Source organism: Triturus cristatus, chromosome 7 (genome assembly GCF_964204655.1).
Source record: "Triturus cristatus chromosome 7, aTriCri1.1, whole genome shotgun sequence".
Classification (NCBI taxonomy): Eukaryota; Metazoa; Chordata; class Amphibia; order Caudata; family Salamandridae; genus Triturus; species Triturus cristatus.
Window position 1 is genome coordinate 398,461,678 of NC_140590.1, and position 20,562 is coordinate 398,482,239.

The window sequence follows — 20,562 nt, forward strand, 5'->3', positions numbered from 1 at the left end:
TCTGACAATTCACATATACTGTTACAGCTGCAGTTTCTTACGTTGAGTAGTCGTCACTAGACATGTTTTGCTGATGTTTACTGAAATTGCATATGAGCACGTAAGCTTCGTCATTGTACTGTCTCATTACAGCATGATTTACCTTTTAGGATGGTTTGGCAGAAATTGTTGAACATAAAGATGACCAAAATGGAGACCTGAAGAAGGAGATGGATAAAGCGGAGAATGAGAAGGTTGAAGAGCAAAAAGAGGAGGCTTTAACACTGATGAATGAAGAGATGAATGTAGATGTAGGACAGGTATTCTGGAGAAACCTAGGTTATTTGATTTTGATATTGGGCACTTTCCATTAGTATAAATTCGCAATATCGATCTCCCAAAGCATTTTATATTTCTGGTGGCTATTGCTAGTATGATGGGAAATTTTACTTAATAGATGTTCATATCGTCGCATTCAGTCTCCATTGGCTTGTTCAGCAAGATTTTGTCTGGCATCATGAATTTAGCCCATTTGTTCTCATGTTTTGCTAGTTTGTAGCCCTGAATGTATCATATTCCTCTAGTAATTATTCTTTCTTTTATTAAGCTGTGATTCCCCTCTCTAACCCCTTGAAATCGGAGCCCAGGAAGCTAGATATTCTTTGTGCCTTATAAATATGTCATTGGGGCTCTATTGTCATGCTTCTGTGTCTCTTTAGTGCACCGACTCTGCAGTGATTTCCTTTCTGGGACTTTCTCAACAGGCTAGTACAGGCGCTTCAGAGGAACAGTTGGAGCAGAGCGAATTCTACAGCTGGGTTGACTTCTGCTCTTTCTTGGATGCCTGGTGCCTTGAGAGGAGCACAAGATTTGCTATCCGGCAATCTGTACCCCTCAGTGTGGAGAAGGCTGGAGCAGTGGTGGCCCATTCCCTAAAGTATGAGACTGTGAGCATGGGCTGCCAAGGAAGCAACTTGAACACCAGGTACATTAAAAAACCTTTAATGTTACCATTTATCTTTAATGTTACCATTTCTGTATTTTTTCTCGTCGACCTCGCTTGGTTAGGAAGTTGGTTCAAACGTGCAGAAAAGGCCAACAATGTTTTTGGAAAGGAACTTTATTGCAACTTATTCAGTCATATACAAGGTTTTCCACATTTCGGTACATTCAGTTGTTAATTTTTCAACAGCATTAAATTATGATAGGGCAATATCTATTTTTTGTATTTATGGTAGACTATTTCATCTTGTAGTTCTTCCTCTAGGAGAAATATCCAATATGCACTTCAGTCGATTTAGTTGGTAACGTGTATGCATATGTATGTGTGTCCTTGGGCGGACCCCAAGGACCTCAAGAACTTCTGACCCATCTCCCTGCTCCCGTTCCCGGCGAAGGTAATCGAAAATGCCGTCAACAAACAACTGACCAGTTTCCTCGAGGAGAACAGCATCCTGGACCCGTCCCAGTCCAGGTTCCGCAGCAACCACAGCACCGAAACTGCCCTCATCGCCGCCACCGACGACATCAGGACCCTGCTTGACAACGGAGAAACCGCGGCCCTCATCCTCCTGGACCTGTCAGCCGCCTTCGACACGGTCTGCCACCGCACACTACGAACACGCCTCCACGACGCTGGAATCCAAGAGAAGGCCCTGGACTGGACCACCTCCTTCCTCTCCGGCAGAACTCCGAGCGTCCGCCTACCCCACCTTCCGCTCCAAAGCCACCAATATCTGCGGCGTACCCCAAGGCTCATCCCAACGTTGTTCAACGTCTACATGGCACCGCTCGCCCACGTCGCACGACGGCACAACCTCAACATCATCTCCAACGCCGATGACACCCAGCTAATCCTCTCCCTCACCAAAGACCCCCACACTGCCAAAACCAACCTCCACGAAGGAATCAAGGAAGTCGCCGAATGGATGAGAAACAGCCGACTGAAGCTAAACTCGGACAAGACGGAGGTCTTCATCCTCGGATCCACCCCCTCGGCCTGGGACGACTCCTGGTGGCCGACTGCACTAGGAGCACCCCCTACACCCACCGACCCCGCACACAACCTAGGGGTCATCCTCGACTCCACCCTCTCCATGACGAAGGAGGTCAACGCCGTCTCCTCCACCTGCTTCAACACCCTCTGCATGCTTCGCAGGATCTACAAGTATATCCCCAACGAAACTAGAAGGACGGTCACCCAGGCCCTCGTCAGCAGTAAACTGGACTACGGCAACGCACTCTACGCAGGAGCCCCGGCCAAACTCCTGAAACAGCTCCAACGCATCCAGAACGCCTCCGCATGCCTGATCCTTGACATCCCTCACCGCAGCCACATCACACCCCACCTGAGAGACCTGCACTGGCTCCCCATCAACAAGAGGATAACCTTCAAGCTCCTCACCCACGCACACAAGGCACTCCGCGACACCAGACCAGCGTACCTCAACAGCCGACTCAGCCTCTACACCCCCACCCGCCAGCTCCGCAGACCACACCCTTGCCACCATTCCCCGCATCCGAAGAGTGACCGCCGGCGGCAGATCATTCTCCCACCTCGCCGCCAAGACATGGAACACCCTCCCCATCCGCCTGCGGCAGACCGAAGACCTCCTAACCTTCAGGAGACTTCTCAAGACCTGGCTCTTCGAACAATAGCAGTGTTCTCCCCCCTCCTCCCCCCCACACCCCTGCAGCGCCTTGAGAACCTCACCGGTATGCATTGCGCTTTATAAATGCATTGATTGATTGATTGATTGTGTGTGTGTGTGTGTGTGTGTGTATATATAATACATATATATTTGGTAAGTCAACACTATCTTTGTCCAGTGTCTGTCTATCCAGGAATGTACCCTGACCATATGAAGAAAGTCTGCATCCATTAAGCCACATCGTTGACAAGCTGATGACCTGCTGAAATAAACCTGTGCCAGTTTGTGAGTTGTAAGATATGTTTTATGCAGATACTGAAATTGGATTGACTTAAATCTTGCATTTGGCGAGATACCTTTAACCTGTGAACTGTCTTTATCCCGGTCTTTGTCAGTTAGGGGCCCTAAGTATTCCCAAGACCTTCGCTTGTGCTTGCTAGCTCTGTGTCACCACCCCTGTCATTTACTGAGGCACTGTATGAATTAGTAATTGATCTTCTGCATCCCACCAAGGAAGAGGTGTGGCGCAGCGGCCAGGGGGACTGACTCCGGAACCTGGGGGCTCAAATTCAATCCCCGGTGCCGGCGGCAGATCAGCCCAGCACCATGTGTCTCTGGGCAATAGCTTGCTTAATCTTTCCCTCGGGTTACTGTTCGCGCTTTACAAATACTGGACATTTACATTTACACCATGCCAAGATGAGCAGTCTTTATTTCAGTTACAGGAGGCTGTTCTGAAAACATGGTCCAAAATCCTCTCGTTACCTCTTCTAACCGTGCATGGTAGAAATTATCCCATTGTTAGATAAAGTGTTCTGAGCTTGAGCATATGTAAGGAACGCTTTATACAAGTAGAGGTCTCCCACAGTGTGCCAACTTTCTTCTTCCCACTTTATCATAGACGTTTATTGTCCAAAATCTTTGTATGGTTTCAGTATCTATAGCGGTCTGTCTGCTTCATACAGTGGTTTTATGCAAGTTACCTTGATCACCCGCTCCCAAAAAACTACGGGAAAGTTAGAGGTATATTTCCCGGTCACATTCGCTTCATTTCGGTCAAATTAATTCACCACATGTTGGAGCTGTGCAGCAGCATAATAAAGAACAAGGTCTGGGAGTCTACAACTATCCAAATCTGGGACCTCCGTAGTCTAGCAAGTGTGCGACAGAGTTTAGACGGCAGTGTGAACTTTGTGATTTGCAGTATATACTAACGACATGGCAGCAAAACATTTTTACCTTGCTGCTCGACCCATAATTAACAGTGGTAATGTCTTCCTGAACTCAACTGATTTACTAAGGCCTGTAAATACCATACCCATGCTGAGTGTATTTTACTTTATCTGTGGGCATCCATATTCCCAAATAACAATGTTCTGCAGCCCATTTTATCCCTTCATCTCAGAGTGTTGCTACAAAAGCCCGCTTCGCTGCTCACCTTGCCTGGAGCCGAGCTGTTGATTCCTTTTGTCGTCGCCCCAGGAGGGGCCATCTGCCTTAATTACCGCGTCTGGAGGAGTCACTGCGGGGTAAAGGCACTACACGGGACTCCGTATCCCAGGAGCCCGTGTGGAGTAGCACCTGTGCTTTTCCCCGCCCATCAGCCTTTTCTTCAGGACGCCCTATTAAAGTCGCAGCATCATCGCGGTACGCGAGCGGGACGCGCCGGACGAAGCCCGGACAAAGGGCAGACCGTCTGTGGCCGTCCGGGGCCGGAAGAGGCCGGCTGGGCCCTCCCTCTAAACGTTGGTATTACCGCATCTGTCCCCATCCAGGTACTGTTACCGATTTGTGTGGTCATTCGCCCAATGCTGTGGATGTGGACTAGGGTTGTGTCTACTGGACTTCATCTATGGTAACCTCCCTACTCGTTGTAGGCTTGACAGAGTTCGGGACCCCCTGCCTCGATATTTGTCTGTTGTCACCACTTACTCCCCGTTGCAACTCATTGCCTAATTTTGTGCCAGGGCTTTGTTGTGATTTTATGTAAAGCTCGGCTTAGTAGCAGCAATGTCAACTCGTTCTGGGAAAAGTTTGAGGGGGAGCATGGGGGGTATGGCGGGCACCATGGACCAGTTTATCACCCGTGTGGCCAACGTTATCGACAAAGAAATTAATATAGCCGAACGGCAGCTATCTCAAAGCCCGTTTGGCGATAGACGATCTTCGATTGGCCAGTTAGCCCAGACACCCTCCCCGGACCGAACTTCGGACTCGCTGCCTTATGTCCCCCATTCCTTGGACCACCCTCGAGTGGCGGCCTTGAGAGCTAATATAGTAGGGCTCGAAAACTTGACGGCTACGGCATTTAACACCCAAAATCATGTGGCCCCCATCTTAGCAGTAACCAAGTCAGCCATTTCTTTGCCATATTCGGCCGACCCCACTACCCTCCTAACATCACCCCCCACGGCGGCTATCGGGGTACAGGCAGAAATCCATCCTGCCTCCCCGAAGAAGACCAGATCTGTCACCTCCCGGAAAACCAGACTGTCCAAAAATTGCAAGAACAAGAGGCGGGCGGGTATCAGGAGGGGTGATTCCAATAAAGTAGTGGGGGGGGTTATTGGTCCATTTCAGGAAGAGGAAGAAGAGGGCACTACTGAGGGGTCTGCAAATTCTGTGCCCAATAATCAGACTGCATGTAGCGCAGTGTCTCTTTCCCTAGATTCTTCCCTCACTAAAAAAATGGAGGATATAATGAAATCTTTACTCCTTCCAGTAGTAGATAAAATTAGAGGGTTAATGGAGCGAGTGGACAAAATGGAGCAGACAACCTTAGACAACTTTTTCTCATTAAAATCATTTATAAAATTGCAGTTAAGGACAAGGGATGATGGACTGGGGGGGGGGGGGACTGGATGGAAAGGTACTGTCTACCGCTCAACATAGATCAGTTACCACCGTTGACAACTCACCAGTCGGGTTAGAAGTAACAAACCATAACTTGTACCCCACTGTGTTGGCGGCGGACACTTCCAGTAATCCAGGCCACCCCTTCCCCAAGCCCGTGGAGAAAATTAAGACCCCTAAGGTTCCCAATCATTTTCCAGGCAAAAAGACGATATGCTCCTTAGCCCCGGTTTGTTCAGGCGACGTAAATTCTACCACCATACCTACCTCGCCAGTAGCACATAGCATACTTGAGATCCCAACTCAGTTGAAACTGTAAAGGCCAACGTGGTGCAGCCAGATGAGGGCCCTACTTGTAGGCGGGATCTTAATATACATCTTCCCCCTGATTGCCAGCCTTATGTAGTTGTGTTGACCGGGGTACCGGCGCTTAGTTCGGGCAAGAGCGAGCCTTATATTGATCTGTTTAACAAGACTCTATTCTGGCTTAAAGAGAATAGACCCTTGCCCGAGTCTTGGGAGGGCCGGATAATCCATGTACGTAGAGTTGGATGGATTGGCAACAGGAAAAAATCCATCAATGGGGATTGTATCATAGTGAATTTTGAAGACCCAAGGATTGTCAGCTACATATGCAGGGGACCTTGGAAGGAACATAGCTCAGTAGGCAGTACGGGCCCAATTGGTACTTGCGACCTCAGTTATTTCAATCCCCCAATCCTGCCCGTGAGACAAGCTGGACTCCACATGCGGGAGGGTTGGGACAGCTGTTATTCTCGTGGTTACATTTCTAAATTCAGCTTATTTAATAATAACCTCACCCAGTCGCAGGGTCGACCTTGGCAAGGTTATTGACAGGCAATCTGCCTTAGACAGGAGCGGCATATTGAAGCTTCTGGGGAATCACACACCGACAGCTCTCCTCCTGGAGAGCAATTGGTGAGCCTTTCCACCTCTACACTCTCTTTCTTACCTACCCCTAGGGGACACCCACAGGCTGAGCCCCAGTCCAGTAGGAATTCGCCCGTTGAAGGCCTCCAAACCCCTTATGACGTGGCACCACTTGTTGGTGAAATGGACACTACCATCAACACTATTCCCACTACAAGAGCACAAGCTTTAGGGCAGGGAGGGGACCCCATTACGCCCCTGAAGGTAGCTAGCTGGAACATTGCTGGTCTAGCTTGAAACATAAGTATCCCAGATTGGAACACATTTATTGAAACCTTTTGGGATCTGCTTGTTCCAGGAAACCTGGTGCCTGGAACCACAGCACAAGCTGGGTTTTACCACCTACTTTGTTCCAGCTGTTCGACCGAAGGAAGGTAAGGGGCGCCCTTCCGGAGGTTTGTTAATTTGGGTAAGCATTTCCCTGCGGTATTCTATTAAATGTATTGCCACTACTTCTCCGGACTTACAGAGACTCTCAGTAAGAGGCCCGTGCGGAGGAGGGGCACTCGAAATACTCAATATTTATGTTAGAGGCACTAGGGGTGGTTTACCTATCCTCTCCCCGTCGGGCATTGATGAGGAACTTAAGAGCTGTGGTCCAGACTCCCTTGTTTTATTAGCTGGGGATTTTAACTGCACATTTGAACCTCTTGCAGTGGACGATGTGCTGGGCTTCAGCGACGACGATGCAAGGAGAGGCATCCCGCCGTTGTCAATCGCTCCAATAAAAAGATGGACCCAAAACGCAATTGACCTCAATGCCCTTTGTCTGGAGCATGGGCTTAGAGCTACCAATGGCAGATCAAAGTCAGACCAAATGGGGGCACATACATTCAATAGAATAGGACATTCCTCCAGGATTGACTACATTATGCTGAACTTTCGTTTGTGGTCTTTCCTGGTGGATATGGAGGTCCGTCCATCCATCGACAGTGACCATAACCCTCTATCTCTATCTTTGTCCCCTTTGTGGAAGGGTAGCTCCCCTCTCTCATTCCCCCATGTGTGGAAATCAACACACGAAGTATGTCCCTCTAACTGTGGCAGGCGCCTGAAATGGAAGAATTTTATCGGCAATGAGGCCAAGATGTGGGAGGCACAATCTATAATGGCTAACATTCTACCTCGCTTAGTTTCCCCCTCTATCAGTGCGCCGGAGGTATCCGCAGTTTTTGTTCAAACCACAAAGGCTATAGGTGAGTTATTTATAGTCAAGAACGCGGGAAAGGGGGCCAATATGAGAGATGGCAGGAAGCAAGCTTAAGGAAGGATGCAAAGGGTTTTTGGCACCTATTGAGATCTAGGGAGAAACCTGTGGACACAATGATTACATGTAACGTTCCTGAGAGTGCGTGGGTTGACCACTTCTCCCAACTTTATTCAATGGCTCGGGAAGAGGGGAATAGTTTGAGTGCACAACACCCTCTTGTATCTTCCCAGTCTAAGGACGTGCTTCTGTTTACATCTAAGGGTGTGTTGGGGGCGATTAATAGTCTTGTGCCCAACAAAGCAGCAGGTCCGGATGGCTTTCCCGGAGACTTGCTACGCACCAATCCGGAAGACTGGGGAAAACTTATCTCTGCCCTATTGAATTCCAGTTTTGAAGGGGCAATCTTCCCGACTTCATGGAAGGGTGCTGAGGTCGTCCCAATTTTTAAGAAAGGCTGTTGGAACGACCCAGCCAACTACCGCCCAATAAGTCTCCTAGATACTTCACAAAAGGTGGCTGGAAAGGTGGTTTTGACCAGGATATTGCAGTGGGTAGAGGAAAAGGGCATTCTCTCAGACTTTCAGGCTGGCTTCAGATCAGGCACGGGGACAATAGAGCAATCCTTTCGACTTATGATGCTTTACTGGAAGGTTGTTCTATTGGCCAAGGGCAGTCTGTATCTTGCTTTTATAGATTTACGGACTGCCTTTGACCTAGTTCCCCGTAGCCAACTTTGGAGAGTACTTGACGAACAGGGTATTCCACCCTATTTGTTAAACCTGTTGATAAATCTCCATGCCGACAATTTTGCACAGATCAGGTGGGGTAATCAGGGGCAAAAAACAGCATGCATACCTGTAAATAGAGGGGTACGCCAGGGATGTGTCCTCCCTCCCACCTTGTTCTCCCTGTATGTCAATGGAGTGGTGGAGCACCTGCTTCATCACCCTGCAGATGCACCATCCCAGGCAGGCAGAAGAATACCTACCCTCCTATTTGCAGATGATACCCTCCTGATCTCTAAAACCCCGGCAGGTTTGCAGAGTCTTTTAGCCAACTTTAAGTCCTTCTGTGATGCGAGAGGGTTAGTCATCAACACTGCGAAGACCAAGTATTTGGTCCTTAACCCCCCGAAAAGGTTGGCTAAACCACCGACTCTAGATTTTGTTGCCCTCGAGAGAGTCTCAGAGTTCGACTACCTCGGTATTCGGCTCTGCGACTCCATGAGCTGGAATTGCCACCTCCAAAAGATGCTGCTGACTCACAAGAGGGTGGTGGGTGCCCTGCTCAAGGAACATCGTGCTTCATCCCTGAAACCCATCGCTGCTGTTTTAGACATCTACAGGGCAAGGGGTGTTGGCGCTGCTCTATATGGGGCTGAACTCTGGGGGGTCCATAAGGTGGATCATCTATCCCGCTCGGAAAGCAAATTCCTCAAAGATCTAATGGGGCTCCCCTATAGCACCCCAACCCTCCCACTGCTTCTAGATACAGGCACTCGGCCATTTAGCGACCAGGCTAGGCTCCGCCCTCTTCTTTTATGGGCGAGAATATGGAGAACACCAGAATTATCCAGTTATGCGGATGGCCTAATCGATGTGTTGGGGTCATCAGACTGGGCCAAGATTCCTTGGTTGAGGGAAGTCAAGCGTCTTCTCTTCAGCCTTGGCCTTGGCGAAGACTGGAATAACAGAACTGCACCTCCTAAGCCAGAGCTGAAAAAGATTTATTGGAGCTGGGTAGCTGGCACTAGAAGTAGCAATGCCAATCTGTGTAGGTCCTCTATGGATTTTCTCCTGATTAAGGAAGTGCATTTCTGTGAACCTTACCTGGATGTCATCTCAAACCGTAAGGACAGGGCACTATACTTCCAATTCAGAATAGGCTTACTCCCCGTTGGAGAATTGACCTCCAGGTGGAAGGCTCCAATCCAGACAATTTCTTCTTGCCCTTTTTGTGAAAAAAGGCCCGAGTCTGTCCCCCATTTTCTGTTTGAATGCCCGGCCTATGCAGCCCCCCGGAGTAGATGGCTCAAGCCTCTTTGTAGAGAACTTGAAACTAGACTCCACGCAGAGGCCCTGCGAATACTAAAAAATGATCCACGTCCCCTCTTTGCTTGTGGTTTAGCCAAGTTCCTAGGCTGGGCTTGGCGTATCAGATCAGCTAGGCTTTTGTATCTTGTTTAATTTGTTTTTATTCAAAAACACATTGGTTTTAACTTAATTTATTGGCACCAGTAGCATCCCTGAAATGTTTGTTTACCTCTCCATGCACTGGTTCCTTTTTAATATCTTATTGTGTATTATTGCATTCCTGCTTTTTAAGATATATTTATATCGAAATAAAGCCTTCTTGACTGACTGGCTACAAAAGCCTGCTATTTTTGAATTTGAAAAGTCGTTGCTGCTTCTAATTAAATTTGTCCAGCAATTTTGCTGAACTTTTCCGGGTCAGCAAGTAGGATTAATGTAGATTGTAAAAGATTTTGTAAATAGAGCAGTGCATTACCTGCATAGAGAGAAACAACATGGGTAGTTAATCCAACACACATGCTGGATCATGCCATAAACATGTGCAGTATACATGCCAGGAAATCAATTGCGGTGGCAAATCATAACTGTGATAAAGGGCATCCCTAGCATGCCACCCTCGGCGCCATTAGCTCGACACCCAATCACCCATGTGCGTATAACAATCATGCAAGGAAAGTTGGCCTAGACCCCATGTGCTCCATCACTGTCCATGGGGAGAGGAGTTGGCTAATGGCTAGGGCGGCCAACCTCGAATCTGGGGAACAGGGTTCGAGTCACGGCAATGACACTGAACATGTGTGTCCTCATGTAACGCAACTGGTGCTATGTAAAGCGCTCTGATACCTGATATCTTGGGCCATTTCATTCAAGACAGACTAAACAAGCATTGGCATAGCCAATAGGTCTCGCTTTTGGGACCTTGTAAGTATTTGGTTATGCAGCACAATATCCTTGGTGCAACAACATCAACTGTTGCATGGCTAAACACTTATAAGGTCCCAAAGGCGAGACCTATTGGCTATGCCAATGCTTGTTATATTTTGTTGTGATACAAAAACATCTTCTTCTAACCTTTCCTTTCACATCAGCAGGATTGTCACATAGCTCACTTTAAAAACCCCTCTTTTTTTTTTTGCAGAGAAAGAAAAGTAAACACCATTCCCATGTTAACATAAGCAGCAATTTGCAGAATACAAAGTCTGACAGTTGACCTGTCTCTAAAGCACAATGACAAGAGAAGTCCAAAATGTAAAGGCATCTTTATAACTCTTTTGCGACCCACCAGAAATCGGCTGGTGACCCACAGTTTGGTAACCTTAGCCCTAGACTATGGGACTGATTTTAAAAAACGTGGAAGGGAGCACTTGGGAGGGGGCAGTTGCAGAGGTGTAATTCGGGAGCAACAAACTACACTGACTATTGCAGCAACAGAGGAATAATAACTGTATTTCATAATGCAATTTTTGCATCAATGATCTCTTTAATGACCTTCATATAGCTAATCCGAGCTTCTCTGCAGTTTGTGTGGACTGCTTGTCGTGTTAAGTGTTTTTTATAACGTTAAGTGTGTGTTAGACATGTCAGCCCATGTCTAAGCGGTAGATATGTAACCTCAATTTTCATTTGGAGCCGTTTGTACAAAATATTCAGGGACGATAAACTTCCTTTAGAATGCGTATGTGGGTAATAGCTTTGCTGTTATGGAGACTAACATATTGTTTATTTAAACCGTACCGATTGATATACAATACATTTTTTTTTTTTTTTTTAAAGCGAGGCAATGTTTTAAATGACATCTGTTATCAGGGGAACTTCAGGTGCTAATGCTACTACAAGATCACACTTGGGTAGAGAGAGGTAATTTCATCTGGGTTCATGCATGTGGTATTTATGCACTGTAAATCTTGCTAGAGGCAGCTGAGCACTACCGGGGCTCTGTAAAAGATAAAATAACAAAAGCGGTTTTAGGATTAGTTAGTTTGTGGACTTTTATTATATTGTGATGTAGTAATCTTTAAGAATGTGCATTTTCAACTCTTTACAGAATCGAAGCAGGGTTGGGACGGTCCTAATATATACGTTGATGTTGTTCCAGATCCTGGTTGCATACATGAACAAGCATTGGCCATGAAAGTCATCGCGATCGCTGTGAAAGCGAAAGGGATCGCGATGACGCGCGAAAAAACACGCAAGGGATGCGCACGCAAGCGCGCGTGCTTGTTGCGCGTTCTAGCAAGCTGGCTAAAAAGCTGGGGGGGAAAATGCTACCGCCAGACACAGCTTGCCCGCGCACATGCACCGCAAGCTGTAGCCGGCGGTAGCATTTTTTGAAGCCTTCACTTACTAAAGTCTCTCCGAGCAGCGCATGCGCGCTGACTCAGCGAGACCTAAAAAAGCACCACTCTAAGACTGCTAAATTACACTTATCAGTCACTGGAGAAAGCCAAAGTAATGCACAGTCACAAGGCCAGAATTTTAATTGGCCTATTTATGATGATTGAAAAGGTCACATAGTTCATTCGAAATAAAGTGGAGCCTGGAAGGAACTGGTGAGGAGTGCATTTGGGCATCTGACGCTCAATTGTTTTTTTGTCTGATGCTGCTGTGCTGTAATTTCTGTGACAGTCATGACTTTGCTTGTTAAAAAACGCCCTTTCTTTAAAGTCCGGAAGGCTGGTTTTAACATCACTGTGAAGTGGATAGGATTCCACATTCTGGGGCCTATGATTAATTATTTGGAGGTGTTTACCACTATTGCCACAGCACTTTGTGCTTTCTGTAGTCCCGTGATGCAGTTGTTTGGCTGCCTCAGAGACCCGATGTTGCTGATCTTTGCTACTTTGAATTTCATCCTGAGAGTGGGAGTTCTAATATGTTTTCCGGATTCTTGTCTATTTTATTTTGGCAGTGGCTGCTTAGAGTGACTTGGTTTGTTTGTCAGTTTGGACTTGAATTGCATGGCAGTTTTTTGGCATACGACTGTGGTCATATTAGGGTTGTCACCTGACCAGTTTTCTGCTGGCACTAGTAGTATTTTAATGTCTGGGCCTGCCCGAAAATAGGCTATATCGCCTTATGCAGGTATTTTTTCAGCTCTTATCTGTACATACTTTAAACGGCAAATATAAACAGAAAACACTTTTAAACTGTGTTCAAGAGCTGCGTTAATGATCCCTGACTAATTATTAAAGTAAACAAATACATGTTAGAAATGAATGCATATTATTTTGTTTAAAGTTGTACTTAATGTCAAGTTTGGGCCTTTGCAGGCTCTCAAAACAACAACATATGGCCAGTATTTTTCTTTTGAAAACGTGGCAACCCTAGGTGAGAGTTATGTGCCATCTAGTATCACAGGAGGAGACTGGGAATCATTTAGCAGTGCTTTGTGTAGAGCCTACTGTAAGTAATTCAATTTTATTGGTTTTGGTTTCTGTCCAGTGCTTGATGATCCTGACCAGTCAGTGTGGTTATCTCGATGTGGTTGTTGAGTCTCTCAGTCTCAAGCAGATACCTAAACGCTCAGATCTTTTTCTGACATTGAAAAAGATCTGAGCATTAAGGTATTTGCTTGGAAGCATGTCTCTATAGTCCGTAGAGAGGGTCATGCAGTAGTTTCATGCATGTGTTGAATCTGCTGTTGAAAGAGTACAGTGCAATCTAGTAGTTGTCTTCCTTGTCCGTACTCTGGTTTTTTCTTTTTCATTAGGTGGATAGTTTGCCTATGTATAGCAAAAGTACATTTGCACATTGACTTTTTCCTTCTGTTTTTCTTCCAAGGAGTAAATAGTTCTAACTCTCTCTCTCTCTCTCTCTCTCTCTCTCTCTCTCTCTCTCTCTCTCTCTCTCTCATGGACTCTCTCTCTCTCTCTCTCTCTCTCTCTCTCTCTCATGGACTCTCTCTCTCTCAATAACTAACTCGAACTATCTCTCTCTATCACTAAATAACTCTCTCTCTCACTCACTCACTATCTGACTAACTCTCTCATTAACTAACTGATTAACTAACTCACTAACTAGCTCACAAACTGTTACACAAGTACTATTTCCCAAGATTTAGCCTCTTGTTATTTATACCCCCATAACAAAAAAAACATAACAAGCAAGCATAAGCACATGCAGAAACAAGTTGCCAGCATTCAAAGGACAAAATTAAATCGAGACATTATTTATGGGTAATACTTTTTTAATATGGTCTTTCACTTGTACGTCTTGCTTTCTTGGTCATATATAAGGTAACAAAAATGCTTTGAACACTTCATTATAACTTTTCAGCATCCTGCAAACTGATGTACAGCACAGCTTTAAAACATAGGCAAAGTCAATATCTCTGGCTGACCACTTATAATGTTCCAAAGGCGAGACCTATTGGCTATGCCAATGCGTGTTACCAGTGCTACCAAGCGCAGCATTCAAAAGCTACGGACTACTCCGAATGCAGCAGCAAGATTACTCATAGGTATTTCTAAATTAGTCTCCACAGCTTTACTCCATCGTCACTGGCTGCCGGGAGCCAAAAGGATCCAGTTTAAATCACTATGCATTGCCTTTAAATCACTTAGAAACCTAGGGTCAATGCAACTGGCAAAATTGTTTAAGCCATATATTCCGGCAAGATGCCTTAGATTTGCTGAACATGGAAACATAATTGTTCCTAGTGTTAGCAGGGCTAGGTGGGGTGGCAAGAGTTTCACTGCTCTGCTAAGCCAAACTTTTCTCTGGTGGGGAGTCCTTTTAAAAATGAATTCTTAGTGTTCTTAATCAATGCCTACTTTTGTGCATTCATCTCTGTGATTGCTGCTCGCCCTGTTCCGCTGTGGTTACAGTGCTGTTTGTGTGGAGGGCAGTGCTAATTCCAGGCATCACTTCCGCCCCTGGTCTCTTCGTGGTGGTAAATAAAGGATTTCACAAAGCTTCTTAAGAAAAGTTAAGGTTTATGAGCAAGCCTGTGATGCGTCTTCACTCTTTTCTAGGTTTCCAGCAACTGCTCATTCAAATACAAATTACAGCAACCTTCTTTATATTGGGTTCCCTGACCTCATAGCATTATGAGGTTGCATAGCACTTCCAGCAACAACCCTACAGTACTTTATATAATTTCTTAGAAGAAAGTGTATCACCTGTAATTACTTACAAATGGGGTATTTAAAGAAGATGGAAATGGTATTTGGGTTGATACCTTACAATGTTTTTGTGTGAATACTATGCCGTAACAAGGCCAACTTCCATATTTTGTACTGCTCAGTGTATGTCTACTGTTTGTGTCGCTCTTCATAATTTTACTTTTATTTAAATGAGTATACAGCGTTTGATGTATGGCTTGTACAGCTATTGTCTAAACTTGTTGCAATACTGTTGCACGTTTCTCTTCTTTTATGCATAAAGGGCAGTCTAGGTTTAGGCTGTACTTTGCCAAATGTGATTCTTTTCAATTTTGTTTGTACACTAGTAACAGGATGTTTGTCATTTGACTTGTTGGAATTCTGGACTGTACTCATTCCACATGTTTGAGGACATCTGTTGTAACTATTTAGGTTCTCTGCTGTATTTACAATTGCTTAGAGGAGAACTTCAATTAATACAGTCTTAATTTTTGTCTAGGAAGAAATGTCCAGCTACTATTCACCTGGAACTGGGCCCCCAGAGTGACAAACTCATCGTTAGCAAAACATATCTCTGGCACAACCATGACTTGAAGGAAACAAACATTTCTACGCTGGGAGCAGCACAGAAGTTGATGACCCATGCCAGACATACAACAAGGCTGGCTCTCGACATCTCTAGGAAATTCCTGGAGTGGAGCGATTTGAGCAGACTCTTGCGATTTCACTCGATTCCCTTTGAAGAGCATTCCCAAATTTTGAAGGAGTTGGACTCCCTTTTTGTGTCGGACCCAGGAATCAAGGTAAAGTTAGTTTTCCTTGAGGAACAACTACTGGTGAAGAACATCTTCATTATGACTTCCAAAATGCAGGAAGTGGCACGGGCATTTCCTGAACACCTTTATGTGGATTTTCTGCCAAATCTTCACCCAAACTTTGATCTGTACACTGTCCTCGGTGAAGAAGAGAACTCTCATTGGGTAGTGTGCGCATACTGCATTTCAAGGAAGGAAACATCAGACAGTTTGCGATTCAGCATGGTATCCATCATGCAAAGCATCCCCAAGATGAGCACCCAGGTGAAATATGTCACTGTGGGTCCTGAAGTTAGGGATCCTCAGGTATTGGAGACACTTGTTCCTAATGCCTCGGTTAAGTATTGCATACCACTGGTTCTGGATCGGCTGTACCAGAGCATTGCCCATGTGGATTCCATAACTGGTGTCAAGATCAAGAAGTGTGTCATCAATTTATCCCAAACCCGCACACTCAGTATTTATAACCGATACCTTAATGACCTAAAAGCTGTTTGCCCTGTTGACATTTTCAATTATTACTATTCCACATGGCACCCTTGTTGGAAGATGTGGTCCAGAGCAGACAACGGTAGCCAAGAGTCCGAAAGTAGGATATGCGAATTTGTTAAGGCTATGCATGAACGATTAACTGCTCACTCAAACCCTTCTCTGCATTATTGCCTTCAAATGATACTTCATGACTGTGGTGCACTTAGTTTTTTGTACCTTCCAGAAACAAACTTGATTAATGCTTCACATATAAAGTCGGACATGGACAGTTCTGTTGAACCTGCACATTTAAATGTGATGGATAAAGACCACTTGCAAGAATCGATTGCCTCTAAAGAATCCAATAATGATGGTTGTCAACCTCTTCTGGAGGAATCCTATGAGCTTCGTAATCTGGAGTCTCAGCAACAGTTTCTGCCTCTTGCTTCTATAGACTCTCCGTTTATACCTTGTCAAGAAACCTTGCCTCATCCAGCCCTTGAGTCCTTGCCTCACATTGACATTGAACCCTTGCCTCATCCTACACGTCAACCATTGCCTCTTCCTGATCACGGGAGTTTGTCACTTTCATTTCATCAGCCATTGCCTCAACCATGCCACGAGTCCTTGCCTCCTTCTGACCATGAACCCTTACCCCCTTCTGGTATTGAACCTTTACCTCCTCAAGACATTGCTCCATTGCCACCTTCTAACACTGCTACATTGCCTCCTCCTAACCATGAGCCCTCTATTGATCCTGAACAGGTGCTTCGGTCTGATAATGATCATTTGCTACTTTCTCATGAGGTGTCTCAAAACTTTCCCAATAAAGAACACATGTTTCTGCCACAAGAGAAGTCGCCACTCGTTCCTCTTGACGAGTCACCTCTTTGCCAGAATTCTCAGGTTTTACCTTGCCAAGAGCCTCATCCGCTTCTTCTACAGGAACAAAAGACACGTGGAAGCTATGAACAGGAACCTAGGTCTCTCCTGGAAACTCATTCCCCTTCTTCTCAACATACTCCTCAGGAGGAACCTCCTTCTGTGCCCAGCATGGCCCCAACAAATGCAAATCAGGTACTCTTACTTTTTCCTATTTTCAATTGATTATTATAAAGCTTAAGTGGAAAGACTAACCATTTGACTGCTTTAACAGGAATAAACGTTGTCCTTTAAAGGGATGCTCCTTTCAGTATCCCTTAAAGTTATTGTAGTTCTTCTTTTCCCTATATTTCTGGTACCTTATATTTTTACTCGAATTCTGATATAAAGCCACTTAAAACTACCAAGCATAATATTAATCTTGTCTCCTTTCTCTGTGTCGACGATGTTACCTTAAAGAGCTAAAGGGACTGAAATGTGAAAGCCTCTAGGCCATCCCATTTCTGCCATCATAAATAAACCATATTACTGTTTCTAGAATCTTATTGCACTTTGGCATGTGCCTTAGTATGGTGCATCTGCTATCGCACCTCAGTTCAGTTAGGTGGAACCTCAATCTGTGAAGGGTAGTTGAGGCTGGAATAGTAAGATTGCTATAGGTTTGAAACTGTACTTTATTGACTAGTTAGTCTGGGGGCTCTCTGCCTCAGGTAGTACTGAAGGGCAATAAACTAATTTTATTGGCAGAGCAGGATGGGAATTGTATTAGTGGAATAACAGAGTGATTTATTTTATTTCAGGATTTAGGGGGACATTTGCAGAGCTAGGAGTGTTGTCATACCGAAAAGGAAAATATTGCAGGTCCTGATTCTAATGCATTGTTCTAGGAACTCTTTCTCTACCTCTGGCTTATCCAACAAGTAGCTCCTGGGCTACTGGTAGCTCTCAGCTGCCTTTGAGTAGCTCTCCTGTATGGACCCTAGCCTACCACATTAGAAGCTTTTGCTTGGTTAAATTAACATATTTATACCAAGATTGTGTATTTGAGATAAAAATGTGTATTTTCGGAACTCGTATGGTGGTGATAGGTGGAAAATGGCTCAATTTCCAAAACCTATTTTAATCTGATATTTGAGTGGTAAAGACTTACTGCTGATATTATTACCTTAGTGTCGTGAGCTTTGCATCTGTGGCTTTTGTTGCCTATCTTAAGGCTTCCGAATTGAAAAAGCCTTTTTGACGTTATTGATGGCACCCTGCCTGATGCACTGAGGTGATCACTGCTGTCTTGTCCGACGGTGGTCCCTATAATAGTAGTTTGGAATAATGTTCGTTGAACCTAAGTAGCTCTTGTTATAGAAAACGTTTGAGACGTCTGCTTTAAGTTCATGTGAAATGTGGCAAAAAGCAACAGAACATACTTTTACAGACTTACGTTTCCTTTCTCTATTTGTGTTAATCACTCTTATGTGGCCTTCTTATTAACTTGCAGCGCAGTCTTAAAGCATCATCCAAGTACGCCGAAGCCCATTTTCTGAAGATCAACGGCTCCAAAAGTAAAGTCTTGATCTTTCATAAGAATAGAACAAGATAAAAAAAAAAAGGAATTTTAATTGGTATTTGGGTACTGACAGATTGGAAATAGTGACCTCTTATCTTTATCCTGGGAAGGTTTTTTCCAAGACTGGGTTGGATACTGACCACATGAAGCTGTGTTAGAGCAGGGCCCTTTCTAAGGCTAACACCTGCCTCAAAATCTTGTGGGAGACGTCATTTTGGGCATGTACTTTCAGTCTTTAGGCCAAAATCCCCACCACCCACCTTTGTGTTATACATGTGAAGTGTTAAGATATTAGTTACTAGCACTCTTTTGAGGAGACTGAATGCCGAATCTTTTGTCAGTTATGTAACTTGAATACACTTGCAGCCCCACATGTCCTGCACCTGGAGTTTGGCTTGTTATATTTTATTCTTTTTCCCTGGCAGCGGTGTTGAGGTGGGTAAATGTACTCCTATGTGGTGATGAGGGAACATTGCGGGCAGCCCTAAAGTGTCAGATTTTCTCTCTTCATAAAGAATTGAGCCCATTTTCAGGACGTTTGAGCAAGCTTATGCAAAGTTTTAGGCTCAATCTGAATTTAGACTCTCTTCCTTTTTTTTGTTTTCTCAAAGTCCGCATTGAAGAGCCTAATAAAGGGCTCACTGTTCATACGTCTGGCTAAAGATATTGCCCTAAGCCAGTCAAAGTTGCATAATTTGGTGGAACAGGAGAGCAATCTGGAGAACAAGCCTGGTTTAAATTGGATTCTGCCCCATGGAATCAGAAGGTTGCTTTTATTGCTGAGACTGGATTTGCCCCCCTTATGCGAAAAAGATTATGTGAGCTGTACCAGTTATATTTTCAAGATATTAACCACATTTAATGTTTGTGTCCTGTGTTACGAAATGTTTGTCTGCAGTTTTTAAGGCCTTTGTTTATTGGATTGTTTATCCATTCTTCACAAGAGGAGCACACATTTGTATTGTTTCCAATGAATGAAGTGATATGCAATACAATTGATCAACTTTTCTTGGGCAGAGGTCAGATCCGAGTCCACCAGGTATTGGTGCAGTTTCTCAAACACATAGTTAAGGATGTGCTCTCTCATGATCGAATAATGCAGGCCATTATAGTCATGTTCATAATTACCCTGCAACCAGCCTTCCAGAGCCTTAACCGCAGTCTATGAAATCAACCTAATCTTGTAATGAGGCTTTCTGGGTATCCCTTAACTTCTGTATTCTTCACAAGTAAGTCCTAACCCCTCAACAAGTGTCTCTTTCAAAACCTAATAGTTGTTTACATCCTCGTCTTTTACTGCCAGGAGTTTCTCTACCTTTGCCTGCAAAAGAGAGCCACATGATATCTGCCCATTGCTTCAGGGGGACATACAGGACTTTACAGGCCCTCTCCATAGGAGTGATCCACTTGTGAGTATCATCCCCAGTTTTAACAAGCATTGGCATAGCCAATAGGTCTCGCATTTGGGACCTTATAAGTGTTTAGCCATGCAACAGTTGCATAACTAAATACTTCTAAGGCCCCAAAAGCAAGACCTATTGGCTATGCCAAGCGGCCGTGCGGCCGCGAAAGTGAAAGTGATCGCTATCGCAATCAAACATCAAAGCGGCCATGCGGCCGTGAAAGTAATCGCGGTAAAGCGCGGTGCGCGCACCCGCGCACATGCACTGTAGCTCTAGGCTGGCCTGGTAGCACTTTTTGGAGCCCTCTCAATAAGTCTCGCCAGACCAGCGCATGCGCTGGGTCAGGCGAGACCTAAAAAGGGGTATTCTCCTGGAAAGATTCCTAGAATCAGTGTTACACCCTGACTAGTCTCTTTATTGCTGCCACCATTGGGGTCTAACCTCAAATTCTTCCTCTTCTTATTCACTTTCAGTACTTCCCTTACAAGGCCCAGCTGCTCCCTCTTCAGCTGGAGTTTCGCCTTCTCAAGCTTGAGCAGATTCTACCCTCTATCTAGGATGGCCTCAGTCTAAATTAGTGACTTGACCCAGCAACTGATGCTGAGGAAAGGGAGGATAAGGAAAAGGAAGACTAAGACCACCACCACCACC

The 20,562-nt window shown here is 45.1% G+C and overlaps 1 protein-coding gene across 3 annotated transcripts in view; it reads left to right on the forward strand.

Annotated features, from left to right (window-relative positions):
• LOC146809783 (uncharacterized) overlaps nt 1–20,562 on the forward strand; it is a 728,115-nt gene that overhangs the window by 33,366 nt on the left and 674,187 nt on the right. For all 3 annotated transcript variants that reach the window (XM_085616628.1, XM_085616630.1, XM_085616629.1), the window contains exons 4-6: nt 150–299; nt 744–964; nt 15,279–17,142. In XM_085616628.1, coding sequence (XP_085472754.1) covers nt 150–299; nt 744–964; nt 15,279–17,142 — 2,235 coding nt within the window. The remainder of the gene's footprint in view (nt 1–149; nt 300–743; nt 965–15,278; nt 17,143–20,562) is intronic.